General features: G+C 43.8%; 1 protein-coding gene across 1 annotated transcript in view; it reads right to left on the bottom strand.

The window, feature by feature from the left end:
* SLC6A11 (solute carrier family 6 member 11) overlaps positions 1-26,282 on the bottom strand; it is a 120,984-nt gene that overhangs the window by 24,639 nt on the left and 70,063 nt on the right. The window contains exon 7 of the mRNA XM_024556602.4: positions 1,720-1,823. Within this exon, the coding sequence (XP_024412370.3) occupies positions 1,720-1,823 (104 nt within the window). The remainder of the gene's footprint in view (positions 1-1,719; positions 1,824-26,282) is intronic.

The raw sequence follows: 26,282 nt of genomic DNA, 5'->3' as shown, positions 1-26,282 counted from the left end.
TCTTCAGTGCCTCAGTTTCCCCAATTTACAAACTATAGACTTCTGCTGTGCCATTGCTGTATCTCCCGAGGTACCAATTCCAGTGTCTCACACTTAATAAGACACACAGTGCACATGGCTGACTTAACAAATGGGTTAAGAAAGTGATCACGAAGCTAGCTTTCAGAGAGGATGCCACCCCCTGACCACCAGTGAAGGGAGAAGGGCTAGACATTGAGTTCTATCACCAGTGGCCAGTGACTTAACCAATCATGCCTATGTGATGAAGCCTCACACACACACAACCCCAAAGGAGGGGATTCAGAGAGGTCTCAGATTGGTGAAGATGCAGAGATTCGGGGAGAGGGGCAGCTCTATCCCCTTCCCTCATACCTTTCCCTATGCATCTCTTCCATCTGGCGGTTTCTGGGCTATATCTTTTCATAATAAACCAGTAATCCTGTGAGTACAATGTTTCTCTGAATTCTGTGAGCTGTTCTAGCAAATTAATCGAACCCTGTCAGTCAGACACACAGATGACAACTTGGACTTGTGATGGGTGTGTGAGGCGGGGAGGGGCAGTCTTATAGGATCAGCCCTTAACTTGTGGGATTTGGTGTTATCTCTGGGTAGATAGTATCAGAATTGAATTTAATTGAAGGACACCCAGCTGGGGTCTGAGAATTGCTTGGGGGAAAAAATCACGCATACTAGAATTTTATTTCTCGTTTTAGAATGGCTTCCTTTTAAAAAATATTTAACTCTTTAATCAGTCTGACGCTTAGTATGGTACATATGTGAGAGAAAGTATCATTATCTACCTTGATTATTTCCCTCCAAATACTTATCCTGTCTCAGAATCATGTGCTGAAAACTCTTCCTTTATCAACTAATCTGTGATCAGAGGCTGCTTCATTGTCATCATTCTATGAGTTCATACCTGAATAAGGAGCTCTTGAACTCTAAGGAAGGGAGGTGCTGTCCAGTCATTCCTGAATATTCATCTGCTGTGACCAGGCACTAATTCAGGGGTGCAGGGACATCATGACAACAGACCATGGGCCTAGACTTAGAGATTGGGATGCAAAATTCTGCTGTACCATGCACTGCTGGGTGACCTTGGGCAAGTCCCTGGACCCCTGTGAGTCTCAGCCTTGTGGCAGAACTCAGACTGCCGGCCTGGGGGGCCAGGAAGCCAAGGTCAGACAGCCTTGGGCTCACCTCCCCATGAGCCCCAACTGGGTGCTGGGTGTGGCCAGCTGCAGAAGGCCAGGGAGGGAGGCCTGTCAGGCTGAAGGGCATGCAGGGCACTGGCCATTGCAGGTAGGTCAGGAAAGGACCCTACTGTCAAATGAGAAGGGGCAGGAAGCAGGTTTATGAACAGAAGGCAGAAAAAACAAGGCCCTTTGTGTCAGAAGACCTAGGTTCAAGTCCCAACTTTGCCACTTACTAGCTGCATGACCTTGGGTAAGCTGCTCATCTACCCTGGGAAAAAGGGTGAGATGGAGGGCTGGGTGAGATTCCAAAGTGGATTTGTTTGCAGCCTGGAATGCACTCTGATCATGTTTGTTATTTTCCTAGCTCCTCCATGGCCTATCTTTGACAGTGGGGCAGGGAGAGGCTGAGAAACAGCCATCTGTCTGGCCCTATAAGGCAGGAAGACAAACACAAGCTAGCCAGGCAGAGTGAAGAGCTCTCAGGGCTTGGTGGAAAGCTGGCAGGGCCCAGGGAAATGCTCACCTGTAGCAGTTGTTGTTATAATTGTTATAACTTCCCAGAGCAGTCAGACAACCCAGGCAGATGGCATAGGAGAAAAAGATCTGCGTTCCAGCATCTACCCAGACCTGCAAAAGGCACAAAGAAGTTGGCGCAGAGAGAAGTCAGATGTGCAGTGGCCCTGTTCTCTGAAATCCCCATCCACACTCATCCTCTGATAAGACTAGGCAAAGGGATAACCAAACTTCCTAACCTTCTTAGGAATGTGTTTTTTAGGAGTTCTATTCTTGGGGGCCATTTGATTAAATATAAATTTCCTTAATTAATTCCAAAATTTTTCAGAAGTTATGGGTAGCAGTTCACTGAATTAAGAACTAGATGTTTAGGACCCTGCCTCAGCTGTGTAATCATAGAAAAGTTACTTAACCTCTCTGAGGCTTTGTCTCCTCATCTGCAAAGTGGGAATGAACTTCCCTTTCGGGAGTGTTGAGAGGATTTATGCAATATGGAATGTAGGCCCCTGGGATGTGGAGCATGCTTGTTGGCATGTTTGAGCCAAAATGAGTAATTTTTCTTCTTTGTGATTAAGACTACCACAAAAAAACTGTCATAGGATTCTGTTTACGGAAGCACTGCCATAGCTGACCTGAGCATAAGAGGTGGCATGGAAAGCCAACCAAATGTTTATCACCCTTCAAAATACATGCATTTTAGGCTTCTTATGTGGTACATATGGAAACTACTTCCTTGTTCCCTAAGACCCCCTCTGACAAAAACTGCTACCGACAGCATGACGTGCACAACAGGAATTACAGTGGCTTCCCTGACGCTTTCTCCTAGGCTCTTTTTGAGCTAGAAGTTATGAAGGAAAACCCACAAATAAAAGCCAAATGCAACTGATGAGACTGATGCTTCTGAATCGAGTGCCACCTAGAGAACAGGGCTTTGAACTAAATATAAACACTAGCAAATATTTATTAAACACAACACGCCAGGCACAGGTGCTGAGTCCTGTATGCATTACTGCTGAGCCATTTGAAGATTCACAGCAACCCTATGTGGTGGGTGCTTTTATTAGCTCTCTTTTACATCTGAGAAAACTGAAGAAAGGAGGTTGAGTAACTTGCTCCAGACCACACAAGCTGGGAGTGACAGATGTGGTTCATGGAGATCCACCTCTGGAGAAGCATGATTAACCAATCCCGGAATTTCAGAAGTCTTCAGGTGTAATCTCCTACCCAACACAGGACTCTCTTCTGGGTACCTCTGATGGAACAGTTTCTACCTGATTACTGCCAGCAACAGGGAGCTCACCATCTCATGATGTAGCCCCTTTCTTCATTAGAGAATTCTGACCATTACAACATTTCTTAAAATGACAGGAAATCACCCTTCCTGTTTTCCTAGCCCTGGGGCCACACAGACCACATCTATCTCTTCCATGTGGTAGCACTTTAAAGATCTGAAGAAAGCACCAGTGTCTCCTGGACCCTAGAACTCTGTCTTTTCCAGGCAAAATATTTCTATTTCCTCTTTCTTGGGGATTTGATTACATGACAGGTCACTCTTCCCTGAATTTGCTTGATTTTTTTAAAATCATTCAACAAATAGCTATTAAAATTGAAGATCATAATGCTGGCTCTCAACCCAAGAAATGGATATGTTTTTCCCCTTTAACATAGGGTCATTGGTTTAGTGTCTTGGAGCTAAATGAAGAGCTTAGGGAGAGCTTTTTCATAAAGTGTGTGTATTGGAGGGATACGGGGAGTTCCAGCAGATCAGAGTGAGTTGAAATATGAGGGGGAAATGAAAACGGGAATATAAAAAAACTTCAAGAAATTCTGCCTTAAAGGGGAGTTGAAAGATAAGGTGATAGTGAAAGGGTTATTAAAATTTAGGGAAAACTTATTTTATTTACTTTTTTAATCTTCACCTGAGGACTTTTTTTTTTCTTTACAGAGCTGAAGGAGGAGAAAGGGAGAGAGGGAGAGAGAAGGAGAGAGAAACACCAATGTGAGAGAGAAACATCGATTGGTTGCTTCCTGTACACACCCCAACCAGGGATCAAATCCACAATATAGGTATGTGCCCTGACTAGGAATCGAACCCTCAATTTTTTGTCTTGGCGTACAGGATGATTCTCCAATCAACTGAGCCACACTGGCCAGGGCAGGAGGATTTATTTTAAATGGTAGAAGCCTGCAGATGCTTAAATGTTGATAGGAAGGGTCCAGTGCAAAAAAAAAAAAAAAAAAAAACGAGTCGAAGATTTAGGAGAGAAATGGATTCTGTTTTTAAGTTCTCCTGTTCTGTTTCCCCATTTTCTATCTCAGTGCATTCCCTTTACCCAAATTACCTGTGTTGGGTAATAAAATCCCAAAGAGAAAATACATGTATTTTGCCTGGAAAGGGGAGAGCTCCAAGGTGCAGCGGGCACTGGTGCTTTCTTCAAGTCTCAGAGTCCAGTAAAACACACAGAGAAGAAAAACACAGTACAGCTGGTGACTCAGGAAACAAAACCAGATCACAGGAGATGCCTGCAGGGATGCTCAGTGCTCCCCGAGCCTCATGCTTGTTTTTAATGCCTCTAAAAAATAAATGTCCTCTTCCCAGGCCAGAGAGACAACCCCCCAGCCATGTGGGAAAGCTGGTTTCTCCATCGGAACTGGGCCCCATGGTGAGTGGTCCCATGTAAATAAATTCTCTGAGCTTGAATATAGCAGAGAGAGCTTTCCACCCATATGTCTCAAGGATGGGCCCCAAACCATGATTTTTCACCTATAGGGAATTTTTCTTGTAGTCTACTCACTGAGCATGTCAACACTAAAACAGACGTTTATTGGTTTTGCCCAGTCATCATCTCCCCTTTTCAGGTAACAGCACCCCAATTTTCCTACCTCTTCCTCACTCAGAGATAGTTTGGGGGGGTGGTCACATGACCCATGGCTGGTCTATCAAAGCATTTCTCTTGGCCACAATGATTGGGTCAGAGATGAACATGTAACACAAACCAAGACAATGAAACTCAACCCTGGGACTTTTAGTGGAGCTATTGCAAATAGGACACATTCTTGACCATGAGGGAAGAGAAGAGCCTGGCTGAGGATGAAGCCAACACTGAGTCTAGACACAGAGTCTAGAGCAAAGAAAGACTGATAATGGTGATATGACTGGAATCACTGTGTCCAGCCATAACTGAAATGAGACCTACCCTAGAACATTTCAAGTTCAGAGGCCTCTTTTTCTTAAGTCAATTTGAATGATACTGCTGTTACTACAAATTGAAAGAACTGTGGTAAATAGCAACATTAAGCTCTTAGAAAAGCCCAGAGGCTGTTAGCCTAAAGCCTACGACCAACACTAAATTACCGAGGAACCCTTTAGTGAGTGCCTTCTTGTGTGTAGAACCCTGCGCCAGACTCTGAAAAAGGCACTGCACCATTAAATATGACACTCCATCTCTGCCTGCAGATGAGATAAGATAAAACATTCAGAGAACAAGGTACTGGTACTTAGGAGTGGTAGATGAGGGGAAAGATTAGCATGTGCTGGGGCAATCAGAAAAGGCTGTGTGGAGGAGGCATACCTTTAAAGACCAGAGAAACAATGAGAGGAGACGTGTTGGGCCTAAGGTCCATGTGAGAGGGGAATGCGTTCTCAAATGATTTTTTTCCCTCTTGCTCCCCTACCTCTGTAGGAAAAAGCCTGTTATTATTCTGATGGTTTTCATTAAGTCAACACCTTTATATAATACGCTTAGTCCTCCCTCTTTTTGGCAATGTCTGTTGGTTTCCTACCATGAGGAATATTGAAATTAGCCAGTATCCTCTATTTCTCTTGCTTCCCTTTCCTCTGACATCTAATTTGAAAAAAAAAAAAAAGAAAGAAAAAGTCCATGTGTTTTCAGTTAACACTTAAAGGCAATCTGTAAATGTATTCTACTTTTCATATACACACTCCATTCTCTCCTAATTTTTAATACTTGTACTGTATCTGCATTAACAGAACATACAACCATTAAATATTATCTCCCACCCTGGCTGGTGTGGCTTAGTGGATTGAGTGCTGACTTGGGAAACGAAAGGCAGCTGGTTCGATTTCCAGTCAGGACACATGCCTGGGTCATGGGCCAGGTGCCTGGTTGGGGGTATGTGAGAGGCAAACCTTTCTCTCTCTAACACAATAATGTTTCTGTCTCCTTCCCTCCCCCTTTCTCTAAAAATAAATAAATAAAATCTTTTAAAAATATTTTCTCCCTCATAGCCATTAATTAGTGTGAGTTCTACAGATGACTATAAATTTAATGCTCACCCCTAGCCTTTATGTTTATACTTGTCTAGTCAATATGGTTGCCTGTAGTTTGCTTTCTAGCAAATTCCTCTGGAAAGGTTCATGGGAAACAACATTTCCATAGTTCTTGCACATTCTTAATAGTTGATCTGTGGCTTTCATATTTGACTGTACATAAAATCCTTGGTTCTCTTTTTCTTTTTCTGAGAATATTGAATATGTTGCTTAGTTGTCTCCTGGCACAGACTGCTATTGCAGAAAAGTCTGATGCCACTCTAATTTGTTTCCCCTTACAAAGCCCTTACTCTTTTATTGGTCTGAATGACCAACAGGATTTTTCTTTTTTCTTTAAAGTCCAATAATTTTATTAGAGCCTGTCTTAATGTTGACTATTCTGGGTTGATTTTCCCAGGCATGTGATATACTTATTCAAGGTGCAAATTCAAATCTGTTCTCATATTTCAAGGGGGAAAAATCTGTGTTTAGTATTTGTTCTCTTCCATTGCTTTGGATTTCTTAATTAGGGAGTTGTTTGTATGTTAGATCTTCTTTGTCTATCTTCTATACCTATCACTTTTTCTTGCATTAAAAAAAATTTCCTCATTTCTGACTTTATTTTTCCCTTTTTCATCATCTATTTACCTTATATTGTATTACCCATGGTGTCTGTTCACTCCTTTATTCCTTCTCTTTAATTATTTCTCCTGAAATATCTCTTCCCTTCAAAAGCCATCTTTTCAAATCTTTTTGTCTAACAATTCCACTTACACTATTGTTTCAAAGCATCTGTTGGTTTAATTTCTTTTAGCTGTTTTTGAAATAAGTTTCAGTGTTTAGATGTTTTATGGGTCTGTATTTGTGAGATTCATTTATTAACTGAAAGGACACTACTGTGTTCATAATTCTTCTTATAGCTTTGTATGAGATTTGAGCACAATATTTTTTTGTTGCTGAACTGTGAGATGTATTTTTCTGTATTCTTAGAAGAGGGTTTTGTATGGAGGAATAGGGGCAATCCAGGGTAGATTTCTTTTTTTAGCCTCACAGTTCCAGAGTTACCTCTTCTGCTATTACCAAAAAGTCTTTAAAAATAGGACTGTGTAGACAGTACTTCCTGAAATTATTGTTCTCTATTCCCTTCCTCCAGTCTTATTCAAAATTTCTCTTTTTGTTTTCTCTAGTGTCTCCTGCTCTTCAGTGTGTGGGTGTCTCTGGCCATGGAGCCTCAGGTGGTCAGTCCCTAGAGCCCCAGGGCCCAGACCGTGGCCCAAACTTCCCACAGTCCTCCAACACTCACCTATGACTTGGAGCCTGAATATATCCCTCCTAGTTTTGGCTGGCATCCTCAGATAGCTCCACCAAGCTTCTACTCCCAGAGTCCTCTCCTCCTAGGGGTGAGTACACATTAGAGATTTCGAGGTCTCCTGGATCTCATTCTGAATTCCCTTTGCCTTCATCTTCATCTTCATCTCATCCCACAGAGTTGATTTCATGCAGACATTATTGCTGTTGGTATTTGGCCCCACCTGTTCACATTTTGTAGTTCCTGGAGTCACCTAGTTATGCTATCCATTGTTTTTGTTTGCTTGTTTTACTATCCTACTTTCTCCATTTGGGTGAAGAGATTCTGAGAAATATTTTTTAAAACTTTTTTTCCTGTTGCCCTCTTGTCTCCATGGCTCTCAAGAAATCTTTAGAGGGTAGATTAAATAAGACTGGTCTTGAATGAAGGTGGCAGAATAACCAGAATTGAGCAATTGGGTGGATGGGGTACGAAACTAGAGGATGAGCCAGTTTTTGAAGTGGAGGTTGGAGGTGTAAAATGGGGAAATGGGTAAGTATAGTTCTGGGCAGGGCAAGTTTGAGCTACAGTAAGATGTGTAGGAGACAGGTGGAAAGTCTAGGGCTAAATGTCTAGGTCTGGGCTAGGGACACAGGTTTGGAAGTCATCAAAACTTTAGTTATAACTTAACATCTCCCCGACCCCAGATCCAAAACTTTCTTCACTGGCGATATTTATTTTTCACATTTGGAAAACCCACATTGATAGCAACTTTTCTGCTGAGGTGTATGCTCACTGGGCATGCAGAGCCCAAAACTTTTCAAGATTAGTTTTCCCTGAAAAAGTTTCACAAAGAAGAATGATATGTCCTCACAGGACATATCTGTGTCATTAGGAGTCTAATAACACAGACTCCTTAAAAGACTGACATGACCAATGTGTGTCTGTGTTCTTAAACATACGCCTGTGGTTGAGAAAATGCAACAGGGCCCCCATTGTCAGCCTCCCCCCTCAGTCTGGGTAAAAATTAATTAATTCATCAGGAAGCTACTGCATTAGTTAAGATAATTACTGATAGGCTATGCTGAATTAAACAATAAACCCCCAAATCTCAATGGCTTAGCATAACAGAAGTTTATTTCTTGCCCCCCCAAAGCCACATGCAGATTGTGAAGGGGTTCTCTTCTACCCAGTGACTTAGTGACACAAGTCTTCCTACCTTCTGGTACATCCACGTCAACACAGCCTCTGAGGCAGAGGACCAGAGTGTTGGAAGTTTGCTTTGGAAGTTTTTAAGGGTCAGGCCTGGGAGTTGCTTATATCATTTCTGCTCAGATAGCACTGACCACAACTAAGTCACGTGACCCCAACCTAAATGCAAGGGAGTTTGGAATATTCAGTCTTCCCATTTAACCAGGAAGAGAAACAATAAATGGTTGGTGAAAACATAGCATTATCTCTGCTACAGTCATTATTTCAAGTAGCTTTTACTTAAGGCTACTCCTTCAACTAGGTACTCCACAAACACCCAGAAATCAGACAACATCATGGTAGCCATTGCAATGTTTTGACAATGGTAGAGATGAGAAGCTAATTAAAACAGGCTAAAAGAACATTCATGAACCCATCTACCAGTTTGGTGATGCCTCAAGACTAGAAAACTTGAGATATACTTGTTGAAAACCTACTATGTACCTGAGGCTTTCATGTACACAACAATCTCATAATTTACAGAACCATGTCATTAAGTAAGTATTATCATCTCCATTTTTATACAAGAGAAATAGACACAGAAAAGGTCAAACAGCTAATAAGGAAAGAGTGAGGTTTGAACCCAACGCTTTCTGGCTCCAGGTTTTACAGAGAAGCACTGAGGCCTCCTGGTATGCCAAGCAGTCCTGGAGTCTCAGCTGGGATTTAAATGGCTCTGTGGCTGTCAAGTCAAACAGCACAAAGGCAACCCCACCTCAATGAAAGGAAGACCAGGCAACTGAGCCCCATTGACCAGCATGTCCCAGGATGTTACAAAGGGGGCAGCTCAGAGGAGAAAGGGCTTCCTATTTCTCAACACAATTTGAAGGGAAAATAGTCTCCACAAAATAAACCCTAAGGAAGCTGGGTCAGTAGCTGAGAAACGGATCACTCCCTATGTTCTTCAGCAATGAATGGGGGGCGTTCTGGCAGCGTGGCTGTGGGCAGTCCACATTCAGAGGTTTGGAGGACAGATTTGCATGGGAACAGGGGAGCGGAGCCCCTTCAGAAGAAGGGTGGTCCTGTCCTCCAGCTCTGGGGCAACCTCACCTCTTTCAGGGCAACTGGTTCCGATGAACCCTGGTGCACAGTAGGAGCAGAAAGCAATGGATCAGGATGCAACCCACCTTTATAAGTAGACCCTCAGGGCCCAGCACAGGGCCACATGGAGTACATCCTCAGTGATATTATCTGGGAGAGGTAAGGAAGGATGACGGGCAAGGATGAATTCTTTCATGCTCACACATATTTGTGATGATAGACGCTTACCATATGCTGCCCCAGTCCATATGGACAGTACTTTACAGTTTACAAGGTACCTTCTTATGTCCTGTGACCCACATGCTGCCCTGCAGTGGGCATCGTTATCCTCAGGTCAGAGACCTCTGTGTGTATGGGAGGAAACATTCTCACCCTCTCCCCACATTTTAACCTTGACCATTAAGGAGAATGTCTAATCTCTTAGAAGTTTGAGGGAGAAGGCTTCATGTCTTTTTCTTACCTCAAGAGAAGTGACTTATCTGACTGGGGAGGTCGAGGTGAGGTCATTGTACATTGGTGATTAGCACCTCCCTCACTTTCTCTCATACACAAAAGATTAAAAAAGATATATTTGAAACCAAGATTCAGCTCAGTGCCTGGCTCTTGGAGAGTGTTGAAGAAGTGCTGAGAAACCCAGCCATGAGCTCTAGTGAACAGCAAGTGCTTAGTCAACACTGATTCCTCCGTAGGATATGCTGGTCTTCAAACATCTAAAAGGAAAAAAAAAAAAAAAGACTCTTCCTTTCTTCCCCCCACAATAAACATGCAGCAAGTGTCCACTATGTGACAGGCACAGTTCCAGGAGCTCCTGCTCTTAGGGAGCTTCCATTCTAGCAGGAGAGATAGACCATGCACAAGGCAGCTAAGCTATAGCATATCTGGTGGAGAAGCATGAACAGGGGGCTGTAAGAGATGAGGGTACATGGCAGTAGGGGCCAGGGTCCACTCAACCGATGAAGGTGCAGCTGCTACCTGGGGAGCTGAAAGAGAATTAAGGTTAAAGAGTGATTTTTTACGGTGTCTAAGGCAGCATGGGCTACAAAAAGAAGCTTCCCCAGACACGAGGTCTACAAACAGAGCCACCCGTCAGGGCAGAAGAGCAGTGCCTCTGCTTGTCATCAAAGTTGTCCCCAGCAGGAGGGCCTGGTATTTCTACTCTGCACCCTGGTGTTGGTGGTGTTTTCTGCACTGACACTTTGAGGTCTCCCACACGTGCAGCATTAACTCATCCTGCCACAAAAGCACCAGCAAAGGAGGTGTGTGATGACGGTGATGCTAATAATCATGATGGCACGAGCTCACCTCTGTCAGCACCTATGACATACCAGGGCTGTTCTAAGCACTTTACAGGGATTCAATTCAAAGGGTGTTATTATTATTCCCTTTTTATAGATGAAAAAACTAACAATACCCAGAGAGGTGAAGTTACTTGTCCATTTAGCTTTGGAAAGATGTACATGCTGGCCACTGTGTTAGGAGGCCCCTTTGACTGAGGGACAAATTGAACCTCTGGAACTGCCCTCCAGAACCTGGCCTGCCTTCAGGAGAGGCACTGAAGCACCATGCAGAGGGGACTAAATGAAATGAGATGGCTTTTATCAGCTGCCTGGTTGCAAGCCCTGCTGGGTCTTAATGAAAAGGGCTTTTCCACTTACCTGCTGTGTAACCCTGGGCAAGTTACTTCACCTCTTTGAGCCTCAATTCCTTGTCCGTGAAAATAAGATACAGTGAATACAAGGGACGTAGTGGGGTATCTGGTGTGGTTCCCTTAATCTGATTTCTTTGGGTGGCTAATGCTTCTCAACTCTACTATGAAAACAAGCTCCTACATCTTTTCCACCATCTCAGCCCCCTCTCCACCAATGAACTTACCATTTTTTATGAACAGCACCAAACATGGCAGTGCCCATCACTAAAGCAGATTCACCTTCCCTTAGGGCAGCAAACGTGGGTATAGCAGTGAGGGGCAGAGGGAACCAACATCTCACTGCTCCCAGGCTCCTTGCCGTCCCAGTGCCCAGCTAAGAAGAAGATGCGTGAAAACCTCCAGACCCAACATGCATGCCGCTGGATCCAAGTAGCCAGGACACGGCTTGGTGGCCCTCCTTGAGATCTTGCCCCACAGCCTTTTCCTTTAACATTTTCTTTTCAAACAAACAGCTACACACATATACACAAAACACACACAACACAACTTTTGTAAGCGGAGCCTTCAATTGAGGCAAAAACATAACTTATATGGCCTGGCAGAAAATGGCTGAACTAAGCTCTTTCTTTTAGCCTTTTATATTCGTAAAGATTCTTAAAAGATTAAAAGTAGGTTAGGAGAATAATACAACAGCTGTGTTTCCAGTGTGTACCTGACAACGGCTTTTGTAGAAGTGAATAATTACATGAAAATCACTTCCTTCCCACCTCTTTCTCAGCCCCCTCTGGGTTGCTAGGCGCCCTCACTCCTTCTTTTGGCTAATGCCACATACAGAAGCTGATGAATACAGTATGGCCATTATGAGGGAAGGGAGTCTCAGGGAGGAGGATTCAAGTGCTCCCTCCCTGGTGGACTCAATGTGGGGAGCAGGCATGGGGGGAGAGGACTCTGGATATATTTAAATGCTAATGCACTGGGCAGGCCGAAGGGCCAGCAGGAACAGTGGTGGGAAGGGGCAGAAGCTCCTGGCCTGGAAGCCCCACTGGAAATATGTTCTGCAGCCTCTGGTTCAGTGCCAAGCACTTCCCTGGGCTGGCAGCCCTGGGGGCTGACTCGGGCCCTGCCAGTAAATTGTAACTGGGCTGAAGGGTTGCACTGCAGGTGGCGAGGAGCTGTTCAGTTCTGCAGGGGAGCCTGGGTGTGTAGGCTGACCCTGGTGGCCTCTTTGTGTGCAGCAGGGAGCAGGGTCACTGTGGCTGGGCCTTTGCCCAGAGGCTAGATAGCCATGTCCCTATCACAGAGCACAGAGGGAGTGGACAGGCTGTCGCTGGCACTGTGCCAATGGTAATGACCTCCATGCCTTATGTGGTAGAATCCTGGGGAATATGTACATCTACCCCTTAATCCATTGCATGAAATAATTGCAACCCATTTTACCAAAGAACTAAAAAGAGGAGGTTCAGAGCAATGGGAAGCATGGGCAAGGCCTGAAAGTGGCACACTCTCAGCTCTGAGCTTTTCTTAGGGCTATCTATGTAGCCTCGGGGGGCTACACATTAGGACATGGTCTTCCCCTGACAATGCTCCTCTAGAGGAACACTATTGGCATTTTGGACAGGACAATTCATTGGGCAGGAATGTCCTATTCACTGTAAGAGGTTTAGCATCCCTGGTTCCCACTCTAAATGCTAGAGGAGATCCAGTCGTTGTGGAAGCCAGAATGAAATCCATACATATTTCTAAGGGACCCCAGGCCGGGCACCCTATCTAGTCCTGGCTGAGAACAACTGAGGCAGGGGCAGGCTGAGCTGGTATCAGTGGTGGGGATACAGAACCCAAAACTCATCACCGAGGAGCACAAGGCCAGGGTCTTCCTGGGATAAATCAGACATTAGCTCCCAACCAAGCTCCGAGCTGGCATGTTCTCCTGTGTCAGCTGAGCAAGCAGCCGATTTGAAGCCTCATCATCTCCCACCATAACCACTTCTCTCTTCTAATAATCAGGGAGCTGGTTTGAGGCAGAGCGCCAGGGAAAGAAAGGGCACGCCAGGACGCTCCCTGAGCCATCACAAACACTTTAGTCTGAAGGAAGGACTCCTTGGGAGGAAAAAAAAAAAAAAAAGAAAACAGCCATGATTGGTTAAGGCAGCCGCCTCTACATCTGCCCATAGAGAAGTAAATACATTTAATCACATTATTATATTCATTGTTTATTGTCTAGCTCCTTCAAGTAGAACAGAAACTGCATGAGAGCAGGGAGTTTCATCTGTTTTTTTCATTGCTGCACGTACCTGGCACTTCACACACTGCCTGGTACGTGGTAAACACTCAGAAATATTTGTTGAAGGCCCACAGGTACTTACCATCCCCAGGACACAGGAACGGAACACTGACGCTCACGCAGTGTCCTAGCTACCAGGTTAAGTAGAGGACGTGCGAGGTGGAGAGGGCCTTGGACACCAGGTTCCAATGCCAGGTTGCCCTGAAAGTTTCTGTGTGTTCTCCCTACAGTTTTTTTTCTTTTCTTCTCCCTACAGTTTTTTTCTTTTCTCCTGACCTCAGTTTTCTAATCTGTAAAGTAAGGAAACTGGACTGCAATGGAGGTGGCAAATACCATATTTCGCCATGTACAATCCACACATTTTTGTCTAAATTTTTTGAGGGAAACAATAAGGATGCACATTGTATATGGGTAGTACTAATAGTACTAATTCCTTATCTATATAAATGTTTTTAAATTGTTTATGCTTATGCGTTAAAAGTGTCTCTCTAGAAAGCAATAATGATATCTGTATGTTCAAAAATAAATGCTAAAACTCCTTTATAATACAAAAAAGTATCTCAATATAAATACATAAAAAGTTAAAATGAAAGATTTTTTCCCTGAAAGTTTGGGCCAAAAACATGGGTGCAAATTATATATGGCAGCACATTATACACAGCAAAATACAGTATATGGCACACACATCCTACTCCTATTCCTGCTCGTGGCAGACATTACTAATCAATTCCTCTGATGGCCAAAGTTGCTAACTAATCACAGCACTCTTTTGCCCTCAGTCTACCTATGGTGGAAGAAGTCTATCATCAGTCAAAGTTGGTAAATAAGCCGAAACCTGAGGGAAATGGTCTTCTAGCCTTGGCATCCTAGGTTTATATAGCAAGGATGTGTTTTAGGATCAGATGGGGCTCATTTTCCTTAGTGTGTTTCAACTTTATGGTCTTGAAAGCACATGATGGGAAGGCTATGACACCATGGAGCTCATGCTCCTGCCCAACACCAAGGGACAAACTTCAAGTCAAATGCTAGGGGCAGGGTCTTTATAAAAGGAAGAGGAGAATGACACTACCCTCATGGAGATAGATGTTTCCAATGGATTTTTGGCACTTGTCCTGGCCTGGAAGAATGGAAGGAAGTAGAAGAATATTCTAGTGGTGCAAATGGTATCAACAAATGCCTAGAGGTAGGGGAAAAACAGGTCTATGTGAAGTTGCCCACCAGGAACACTTCTAAGCAAAGAACTGAGAGAGGGGATGGGACACACCCTCCCGGACCCATGGATTCACAAAGCTGGTATTTCATTCATCGCTTTATGTTTGGCTTGAAGTTGCTCAGAGTTTGAATTGGAAAATGCCTGTGGCAGTCAAAGCAGGGATGTAGGAAAAAGCTACTCAATTCCATGTGAAATAGAATTCTGACAGTGAAAGGAAAAGCACTCAAATTCCGCCCTCAGGAGCCTCCCAAAGGGGATCCATGGTGGCTAGAAAGTAAGGACAGTCACAGTCAGCAGCAGAAGAGTTTCCTTTTTGGCTGACAGGTCTGACACTGGGATGAGCTCCCTATTGCTAGAGGTAAGTACGCAGTCAGGGATGGAGTGGGGAAACTCCTGCATTGCACTGGAAGTTAGGGCAGAAAGTCTGTAAGGTTTTCTGCTGCTAGAAACTGAAGTTAGTGAGTCAATTCCCCTCAGCAACATTTTCTGAGCATCTTATGTCTGCCAGGCATGGAGAATATAGAGATAATGAAGACCCAGTCCCCTGCTCTGAGGCTTGCAATGTAGCAAGGGAAAACAAAGTCAGACAAGCACCTTCCCAGATCACAAAATCAGACAGATCTGGCTGGTGCTTGGCAACCTGGGGGAGGCCACTTCTTTGAGCTTCAGTTTCTTCCTGGGTGCAGTGGGGATAACAGCAGCCTCCAAGATGCTGGCATTGTTCTGGAGATAAGTAAGAGGATGCATGTAGAGCACACTCTGGCACCTGGCATAGTAGGTGCTGCAACCAGCGGGAGGGGATGAAAGGCCAGAGAGGGATCATTACTTCGGGCTTGAGAAAGCACCTTTGAAGGGTCTGGGGGCTGAGTAGGCATGTGTCAGGAGGGTAAGCATAAAAAAAAAATCAGTATTTGAAACTGGTTCCAGAGCCCCAGCCTCCTCCCCACCCACGTGTGAGTGCTCCAAAGAGGGGCAGGAGGCCTGGCCTACTCCTGAGCTCACACCTCCTCTTGAAGGCCCAGTGGATGAACCCCAGGGAGGTGGGCTCTGCAGGTCTCATTTGGGGCCTCTCTGTCTCCCTGGGACCATTATCCCTGGGTAGCATTAAGTGTGAAGATTGAGGGGAAATCTACCACCTCTGCAGGGGCCTTAGGGGAGCTGCACAAGCTGCCCACATGAGCTCCACCTGGGGGTACAAAGATGCCCTTAAACAAAGAAAGCAATGGATTTTCTTGTATTATCTCAGTGGCAGAAAACCTGGCCCTCTAATCCTGGCAGACCTCACTCTCTTTGCTGGGGGCTTATGAGGCTGATGCTTATCTCATTTCATCCTTACACCACCACCTTGAGTGGGGTACTATTATCTCCACTTTACAGATAAGGATGTTGAGGCCCAAGAGACTATACAAGTGCCTCTCAATCAGCCAGCCAGCAAGTGGAAGACTCAAACCCAGATCTAACCCTGCAGCTCTCCCTTCAATATTCTCAGGAGACTGCCACCATGTCAGCCAAGAGGAGAATGTCCAGGGTGACCAGAGTGGCACACACGTGTCGGCTCTTCACAGGCCCACTGTCCAAATGGATTTGGTGCCTTATGTCTGGTGACCTGCCTGAGTCCTCTCACATACTGTTCTCCTTCCACTTGTCGGTATCCTTGCCAACCTTCACGGTCACATGTCCACCTGATCCACATTGCCTCTCCTCTGCTCATCTGAACAGAGAGGTGATAGCTTTAAATGACACCTGATCCTTGAGATTCTGACTAATGAAGCAGCAAGCCCAGAGCACCCAGGGCAGAGGGCAGAGGGCAGAGCGTGTCTGGGGGAATGGGTGAGTGACTGAGCATTAACAGCATGGCAGGCATCCCACTGCAACATCTGAAGTCATCGTTCTGGAGGGGGAGGAGACAGGAGGGATGGCTAACCTCACAGGTGGACTAACAGGACATGTGACAGGCGGCCACAACACTCCCTCCCAAGTGATACTCCAGGACTGTGGCATCAGCTCTGGGCAAAGCTACCAGGAAAGGGGGGCTGTCCTCATTCTTCACACCTCCCTCAGTGATTTCCCTTGGCATGGGCTTGAGCAACAGCTAAGAGCGATAATTTTAAAAATAAATCAAGGTATGAATGTTGAAGTCTTTAGGGAATGATGTGTGTGGTGTCTGCAACTTACTTTAAAATGTATCAAGAAAATAAAATGGATGGATGGAGAGAAGGCTTGAAAAGGTCTGTGATGAAGCAGACTCAGCAAAATGTCAATGGCAGAATCTTGGTGGTGCTATCTGGGTGTCCCTGTGCAGGCAGGGCACCGGGACAACAGAGAGGAAGCTCCCATCCCCACAGCAGGAACTGGCGGGCTCACTGAGGAGGAGAAGAGTCACATCTGCAGAGAGGGGAGTGAAATGCTTCCCAGGACACTCAGCGAGAAGATGTATGCTTCGTGATCACATCAGAGGGGGTAATCTAAGGAAGTCCCTGCCCTGTCCAGGTGACAGCAGCCAAAGCCAGTGTTCATTCCTCAACATAAAACCTAGGAGTTTTCTGGGACTTCCTTGTCCCCTCCTTGATATCACCTCGAAGATTAAAAACAGGTCTGAATTCCTTAAATCATCTACCTGCAATTCACGGATTTGTCTGAGCAGTTCTTAAACCTCACTCTGTCACAATTCCCTTCTGGATGAGGTGGAACGACTGTCTAGGGTTCAACGTAGAAGGAGCTATGTACTAGAATGTATAAGTACACATCCCCCAGTTATGCTTGGTACCATTTTATGGGCTCATTTTACATTCCATCTCTGAGACATTCACTAAGAAACCCATATGTTATTTTCCTCACCTGTCTTTCTTAGAGAACCCTTTCTTTCTTTCACTCTTTGTGTCTTCTCCACTCTGTCACCTATTTTGAGGTATAAACAATCACTATGGCACCCACTGTCCTGGCCAGGAGCATAGTGCTGAGATGACCACATTCTAAAACAAGCATTTAGTGAGCACTTACTATGTGCTGGGCAATGCAAGCCACCATGGGGGTGGTATGATGGAAGAGGATGTTATCTGTGTCTTGGGTGATGATCAAGCATAGTTTAGATTATCTCCCTAAGGATGTTAACCATATACCTGCTTAGAATGACATTCATCTGACCTCTCCTTCTACTTACTCTCATGGCCTTGAGAAATCTTAATACTTTATCATCTATAATCCTATAAATATATGACTTCTCCCCTTTCAGATGATTTATAGTATAAAAACATTCATATTTCCACAGATAAATCATCTCACCTCTTTCTGGGCCTCATTTTCCACAAAGGACATTTTAAAGAATTAATTCTGGGATATGCCACCTTTTATTAATCAGACACATACAACTGCTAATAAGAACTTCCTGGTAGCATGAACTAGCGCATGGGCATGGATCAAAAGGGAGGAAAGAAAAGTAAATCACTATTAATAGTGAAAAGACTGAAAATCAGAGACTAGACTTGAGGCCCTAATTTTATGGCTGAAGGAACACTGGCATAAGGAGACACAATCTCTGTTTAATATGGGTCCCCTGATTCTGAACCTGAGAGTTTCCCACTATGCAAACTGCCTCCTAGGAGCAGGGGAGGGTGGGAAGTGCAAGGACTAGGCATTTATTCATTGGAGGCTGAGCTGTGTCCACTTGCCTCTAACATTTGGGATGGTCGCCAAGGTTCTAATCAAGGAGACAGAACTATGTTTGACCTCTTTGTGGACATTATGCAGGCCTCAGCAATTGCCCTGCAGGGCTTTCCAGCATTTGGCCTGCATATGAAAAGTGAGGGAAGTGGAACATGAGGTTCACACACCAGTGAGTTTTCAAAGAGAAGAACATCAAATGTTATAATCCCTGAAAACTAAGATGTATCAAATCCCATCATCTTGCTACTCACAAACAGAAGAAATCCTTGCTCCAATCTGTGCTGGGTCAGAAGTCATCAGAACACATTGCGTTTGTAAAGCACACTTCTTTCTGACCAAGGAGGAACTGCAGGAGACAGTCACAGCATCTAAATTCAGAACTGCATGCACCTCTCTGCAGCCCTCGAGTTTCTTAGAGCTCTACTGTACATGTCAGCCTGTTTGATACTCTTGACAGTCACTTGAAGTGTAGAGAATAGAGCTTATTAACATGGAAGCCCAGAGAAGTTCAGCGATGTGCCCAAGGTCACATGCTAGTGCGTCGGGACCTGATTCCATGCCTAATCTCAACTCTTGACTTCCCAGATGAGAGAACAGGCTCAAAGGGGTGGGAAATGTTTCAACTGGAAGTTCTGCATTTTAGTTCAGTTCTCAACCAGCTGTGGCTGTGAGTAAGTCATGTCCTCTCTCTGGGACTCAGCTACTCATTCACAAAAGAAGAAAATGGGTCTAGACATTGACTCTCAAACTTGTTAAAAATAGCAAATATAAATGGGCTCTATAGAGCTTTTTGTCAAATACTTTGATGCATATGATTTTACTCCATGTGTTAAAAGCAAATTTACTGTCAGAAAATGTATTTGTAGATAGTATGAAATATGAAATAATCACCACAAACATGACTTTATGAATAAAATTGAGCTGTTAAGCATGAATGACTAAGGTCAATCTCCCATAATACTGATGTCCTGCTTGAACATTCAGTATGTCATACTCAAGACTAGTAGAGGAAGAGAAGCAAATATTGAGGTTTAAACATTTTAATAGAAAATATAATTATGAAAAATAATAATTTAAAATTCATAGCCTTCTTTGAAAGGAAGATAGAAAGTTGCCCCAGATGCCAGAAATGAGAAAAGTCAAGTCTAAGAGATGAGGAGGAGGAATAGCCTCAGCAACCCACGGTAATACACACACAAACAGAAGCCTGACAGGCTGAGATTGAAACCCCTTCCAGAGGACAGAGGTAAGATTATAGCCCCTGGGCATGACAAAAAGCTGAGTGGGCTTACTGTAAAAAGCTAGGAGCCAGAAAAGCATTGTCCTCTAGTGAATGAGATGTTAGAAAACTGACCCTCAGCCCAGGGCTCAACAATGAAGTGCCAGGTATGAATGTGACCACATTGCTCCTGCAACGTGGGCATCCGAGTTTAAACCGTAACTTTAAAATTACCATCTCAGAATTCCATACTCAGCTAAACTACCACTGAAGAGTGATAGTGAGCCCTGACCAGTGTGGCTCAGTTGGTTGGGTGTCAACCCACAAATGGAAAGGTTATTAGTTTGATTCCTATCATGGTACATGCTTGCATTGCAGGTTTGCTCCCCAGTCAGGGTGCACATGAGAGGCAAATGATTGATGTTTCTCACATTGTTATCTATCTCTCTTTCTTTCTCCCTTCCTTTCTCTCTCTAAAAATAAAAAATAAAAAAAAAAACCAAAACGTTTACAAAAAAGAGTGATAGTGAAATAAGTATCTTTCAACACAGACTAAGAGACCTTAGTTCCCACAGTCCTTGCTGAAAGAACTACTAAAGGGTGTACTTCAACAAAAAGGAAGTTTAACCCAGTAAAAAGGAGTGAAAATAAAGGGCAAAGAAATTGGTAAACACTTCGTAAATCCAAGTAAGTATCCACTCTAAAAAGTAATAAAGCAGTATGAAAAAGGTGGCAATAATAATAAGAACAATGGGGGAGTGTGGAATCTGGAAGAAAATTTGTGTCTTATGGTATTTTCTTGTTCAGAAAGACAAAGCTAGTTAACAGCCAATCTAACTCAGCACCCACATCTGTCTACCCACTGTCCTTGGAGGGAGACCCTTCCTTCCCAGCCTGAGGCTGTTGCATATGCAGCTACCACACACTTCTCAGCACTTCACAGGGGGACCTTCAGTTGCAGTCCTTTCTGCCCAAGATACATGTGGCCACAGTTCTGGTCCTGACTCTTCAGTGGGCATTTTTTGAACTTTTCTGGAAATAACCAGGCCCATAAGGGGTAGAAGAAGGAAAACCCACAGTAGCATGCCTTCAGAAAGCCAGGAGTCACTGCTTAATTTCCAAGTATCAGGTACAATTTGAGTTTCAGTTTCCACAGGCTCTCCTGCTTCTTGAGCCTTTCTCCTTTTACAGCATTACTGTCTGATGGAAGTTTTTGCAGTGATGGAAATGTTCTATATCAGCTCTGTCCAATATGATAGCCCCTAGCCACTTGCAGCTACTGAACACCTGAAATTTAATTGATGAAACAGGAACTGAACTTTAACTTTTATTTGGTTTCAATTACTTTAAATTTAAAGAGTTAGATGTGGCTTGTGGTCTCCATATTGGACATTATAGTTCTAGCGGGTAGCAATCCTTGAAAGAATCAATCTCACTCCCAAATAATCCCATGAGTAAGGGGTTCCCCTTTGCAGAAATTCCTGGAGTGAGCTCTCCTTCCCTCTGCCCTGGAGTGTGAGTGCAGACAGGTGGGTGGCCCCAACAGCCAGCAAATCCTTCTTGTTCACATTTTCAGCCCAGCATTTCTGCCTCCTCTGACCACAACCCTTGTTGTTGTGTCTGACAGGTCTCGGCCAGCCCTGAAAGTGTCTCAGACCAGCGTTCCTCAACTTCCGTATTACACAAGCCAAAGGGGGATGCTGCCAAAATGCAGACTTTAATGGAGCAGGTTTAGGATGGGGCCTTGGAGTCTGCATTTCTAACAAGGTGGTGCTGCTGCTGCTCCTGGTCTGGGGACCACACTTGGAGGCATATGGTTTTAGACAGTTTTCTTGAAATGTCAGTTAGCTTTGCCTATATGCACAACGACAGCTAGAACAATAGCTTACATTCAAATCTGTATCTTCTATTTTGCCCTATCTGTTCTCTTTAGGCTGTAAAAAACACACTCTTTGAGAATAGGATGGGTTAGATTAGTAAATGCTACATAATGCTACAAAAATGCCTGACGTTTTGATCAAGAAAATAATATAAAAGGCATATTTATCTCCTAAAGAAAAAAATAGCTAACATTTATTGAGCATTTTCTATGCACTAGACACAAGGAATGCATACCATTTATGAGCATTACTTTATTTAATCCTCACAACAACCCTTTTTACAGATGAGGACATCATGGCACAGAAAAGCTAAGTAATTTGCTTGAGGTTACACAGTTAGTAAGTGAATGAGCTGTGACTCAAGTCCAAGTGGTCTGATGGTGAGCCCCACCCTGTATCTACAGCTCTAGGTGAAAGCTCAACAGGGATCTCAATTTTGGGGGATGGATGAACACTTTTTAAGAAAAACATGCCAATAAAATACCTGCACACAGATGTTTATATCAGTTTTATTTACAATTGACAAACATAGAAGTACCCAACATGTCTACCAACAGGTGAATGGATGAACAAACTGTGGTACATCCAGACAATGGAATATCAGTCAGTGATAAAAAAGAAAAGAGGCAGGAACCTTAAATGCATACCCCTAAGTGAAAGAAGCCAATCTGAACACACTACAAAAAGATCTGTGGTTGCCAGCGGTTTGGGGAGAGATGACTGGGTGGAGTGCCAGGGTTTTTAACACAGTGACACTATTCTGCATCTGGCTATAATGATGGATACGGGACATTATGCATTTGTCAAAACCCATAGGATGTACAACACAAAGAGTGGACCCTGATGTAAATGATGAACTTATTTAGTTAATAATAATGTTTCAATAATACATCAATTGATGTAACAAATGTACCATACTAATGTAAGATGTTAATACGAGGGAAAACTGGGGGGAGGGGGATTGGGAGATATGGGAGCTATCTGTGTTTTCTGCTTAATTTTTCTGTAAAGTTAAAACTACTTTTAAAAGTTTATTAATTAAAAAAGAAAATGCTTAGGTCTTCCAGTCAAGATGGAGGTATAGGTAAACACGGCTTGTCTTCTTGCACAACCACAGCAAAAATTACAAATAAAATACCAAACAAGTATCACCCAGAATTGTCAGAAAACTGAACTGTATGGAAGTCTGACAACCAAGGAATTAAAGAAGCCACATTCATCCAGATGGGCAGGAAGGGTGGAGATGCAGACACATGGAATGGGTGGTCTCACACTTATGGGTGGTGGATAAAAACTGGGAGGGATACCTTGGGAGTGAGCAGTCCCCACACCAGACCATCCAGCTCAGGGTTCCAGTGCCAGGAAGATAAGTCCCTCTAACTTCTGGCTATAAAACTAGTGGGGGATGGGTTGGAGGAAGAAACTGGGATTCTTAGGCATGGCCTCTTAAAGGGCCTGGAATGGGCTTATGACTTATGCAGACTCACTCCCTCTGGGCTTCAGCACTGGGTCAGCAGCCAGAAGGGCACCAGTGTCATGTGGGGGAGAAACTGAGGTGTCTGGCATTAGGGCAAGAGCTGGGGGATGGCTTCCTCCTGGACAAAACCCCAGAGGCCAGGTAGCAGCCGCTGTCCCTTTCCTGAGCCCTCCCCCACAGAGCGGAGACATTATATCTGAGACTCCATCAATCTGGTCCACACAGGTTGCCCTGCTGTGGTGATTACCTAAGGCTTGGCCCCAACCAACTTATGGGTGTACTTTTCTATAATAAGCCACACTACTTAAGACAGGGAGTCAAAGCAGCTCTACCTAATGCAAAGCAACAAATACAAAGAGGCTGCAAAAATAAGGAGCCAAAAGAAATATGGCCCAAATGAAAGAACAGAACAAAACTCCAGAAAAAGACTTAAACAAAATGGAGATAAGCAATCTATTAGATACAGAGTTCAAAACACTGGGTATTAGGATGCTCAAGAAACTCATTGGGTACTTCAACAGCATAAAAAACACCCAGACAGAAGTGAAGGTTGCACTAAGTGAAATAAAGAAAAAATTACAGGGAATCAACAGTGGAGTGGATAAAGCCAAGAATCAAATAAATGATTTGGAACATAAGGAAGAAGAAAACATTCAATCAGAACAGCAAGACGAAAGAATTCAAAAATAATAAGGATAGGCTAAAGAGCCTCTGGGACATCTCCAAACATACCAATATTCAAATTGTAAGGGTGCTGGAAGGAGAAGAGAAAGACCAAGAAATTGAAAACTCACTTGAAAAAATAATGAAAGAAAACTTCCCTAATTTGGTAAAGCAAATAGACATACAAGTCCAGGAAGCACAGAGAGTCCCAAACAAGATGGAACCAAAGAGGACTACATCAAGACACATCATAATTAAAATGCCAAAGGTTAAAGATAAAGAGAATCTTAAAAGCAGCAAGAGAAAAGCAGATAGTTACCTACAAAGGAGTTCCCATAAGACTATCAGCTGATTTCTCAAAAGAAACCTTGCAGGCTAGAAGGGACTGGCAAGAAATATTCAAAGTGATGAAAAGCAAGGACCTACAACCTATATTACTCTATCTAGCAAAGCTATCATTTAGAATGGAAGGGCAGATAAAGTGCTTCCCAGACAAGGTAAAACTAAAGGAGTCCATCATCACCAAACCCTTATTACATGAAATGTTAAAGGGACTTATTTAAGAAAAAGAAGATGATCAAAACTATGAACATTAAAATGGCAATAAATTCAGAACTATCAACCACTGAATTTAAAAAAAACAAACTAAGCATGCAAGCAAAGCAAAAACATAATTACAAATATGGAGATCATTTGGAGGATTATCAGCTGGGAGTGAGAAGGGGGAGAATTGGGGAAAAGGTACAGGGATTAAGATGCATAATCAGTAGGTACAAAATAGAAAGGGGGATGTTAAGAACAGTATGGGAAATGGAGAAGCCAAAGCACTTATATGCATGACCCATGGACATGAACTAAGGGGGGGAATTGCTGGAGGGAATAGGGGGTACTTTGCAGTACCAAGTACTTTGCAGAGGGGGTCGAAGGGGGAACATTGGGACCACTGTAATAGCATAACCTATTATACATTTATGCTTAATGCATACATTTTCTATACAACTTCAGAAATGGGGGGCCAAAGACTCTCTCTCAATCAAAAACTCTTGTCCTAGAACACATCACTCATCCAGCCCCTGTACACCACTTCCACAGAGCCCAGCAAATATCTGGTAAGAGTGGATACTTTGTACATTTCTATTGATTCATTTAAAAAGCAAAGACCTAGCACAATGCCTGGCATACAGCAGGTGCTCAAATGCTTCCTGGATGAATGAATGTAAGGTTAGAATTCTAAAATTAAACAAAACAGAAATACACACACACACACACACACAACCCACACAACAGCCTAAGTAAGAATCCCTGAAGACAGGCTTGTAATTGTTCCTCTTCTGTGCTGGGGCAGCTGGGGTCACCACCCTCTGCAGCTCTCACCAGCCCCTGCTGTGGCCAACCCTGTGACATGTCTCTCTCCTAGAAGACTTCAAACTTCTCAAGGGAAAAACACAGCCTGATTCATCCCTTATACTCCCACCTTACGGTCAGGCCTGGCACACAGTAGGTGCATCTTGAATGTTTGCTGGCAGCCCTTTGTCTCTTTACTCTGTAGTGCCAGTTGGGCTTCTGGGAGTCATTAGACAAGTTCACACCATGGCACTAACTCAATCATGTCAATGAACTTGTGACATCACAGCTGGAGGGCTGCTCTCACATCCCCTATGACACTGTAAAACCTCCTCAGCTTCTTTTCTCTTCACTTCCAAACTCACTCTATTTTCTTGCTCTTTCTGCACCTGGAGAAGTTTATATGTGCTATTTTACCTACCTTTATCACATCTAGAAAGAACTGGAGATGAATAAAAGTCTGTGAGAGGAAACTGAGGCTCAGAGAGGGCGGGTCACCTGCTCACAGTCACACAGTGGGTGAGGGAGAGGCAGGCATTAAATGCATCTCTGATTCTAAAACTCTCTGCTGCCAAGCTCTGTGGGGTTTTTCTTGTCTGAATAATCTTCTGAAGTCTTTATTCATATCAGTCAACCTCATGCCCAGAAGGATTCAACAGTCCCCTACTGACCACTGAATGAAGTCTTAAACTATTTGGGCTTGACACCCAAGCTTCTCAATGAAGGGGCCCTAGTCTTCTGTCTCAACCCATCTTATGTATAATTCTCTCTCACGAAATCCCTGACCTACAGCCACACCATTTATGTATGTGCTCTCTGGTCTTTGCTTATCTCCAAAAAGCCTTCCCTTCCCCATCCTTCAAGGACCAAATCAAAGGTTACCTGTTTCATAATGTCTTCTCTGGGATGGATAATTGGAAATAATTTTGTTCTCTTCCTACTACAGTCCTTTATCTGTATCACCATATGACATCCACCCACCCACCCTTCCACCCATCTACCCAGACACACATCTAATATTGACTGGAAGCCTAACATGTGCTTCTCTGTGCCAGGTACCAGGGAGTCCACAGTGAACAAGAGAAACAAATTCTTTGCTTATATGGAGCTGACATTCTATCTAGGGGATACTAACAGTGAGAGGGTCAATAAATGAACACAAGATTTCTTCAGACAGCCATTATCCCTGTGAATAAAAATAAAACAGGAGCTTGGTAAAAGTCATGGGGTTTATTGGGGATGTTTGAGCTCAGCTGGTCAGAGATGACCAGACTTTGGAGCCAAGTCCTGCAGGGTGAGAGGGAGCTTGCTGTGAAAATATCTAAGGGAACAATG

This window comes from Desmodus rotundus, chromosome 8 (assembly GCF_022682495.2).
Source record: "Desmodus rotundus isolate HL8 chromosome 8, HLdesRot8A.1, whole genome shotgun sequence".
Taxonomy (NCBI): domain Eukaryota; kingdom Metazoa; phylum Chordata; class Mammalia; order Chiroptera; family Phyllostomidae; genus Desmodus; species Desmodus rotundus.
This window is presented reverse-complemented; position numbering and strand designations above follow the sequence as displayed.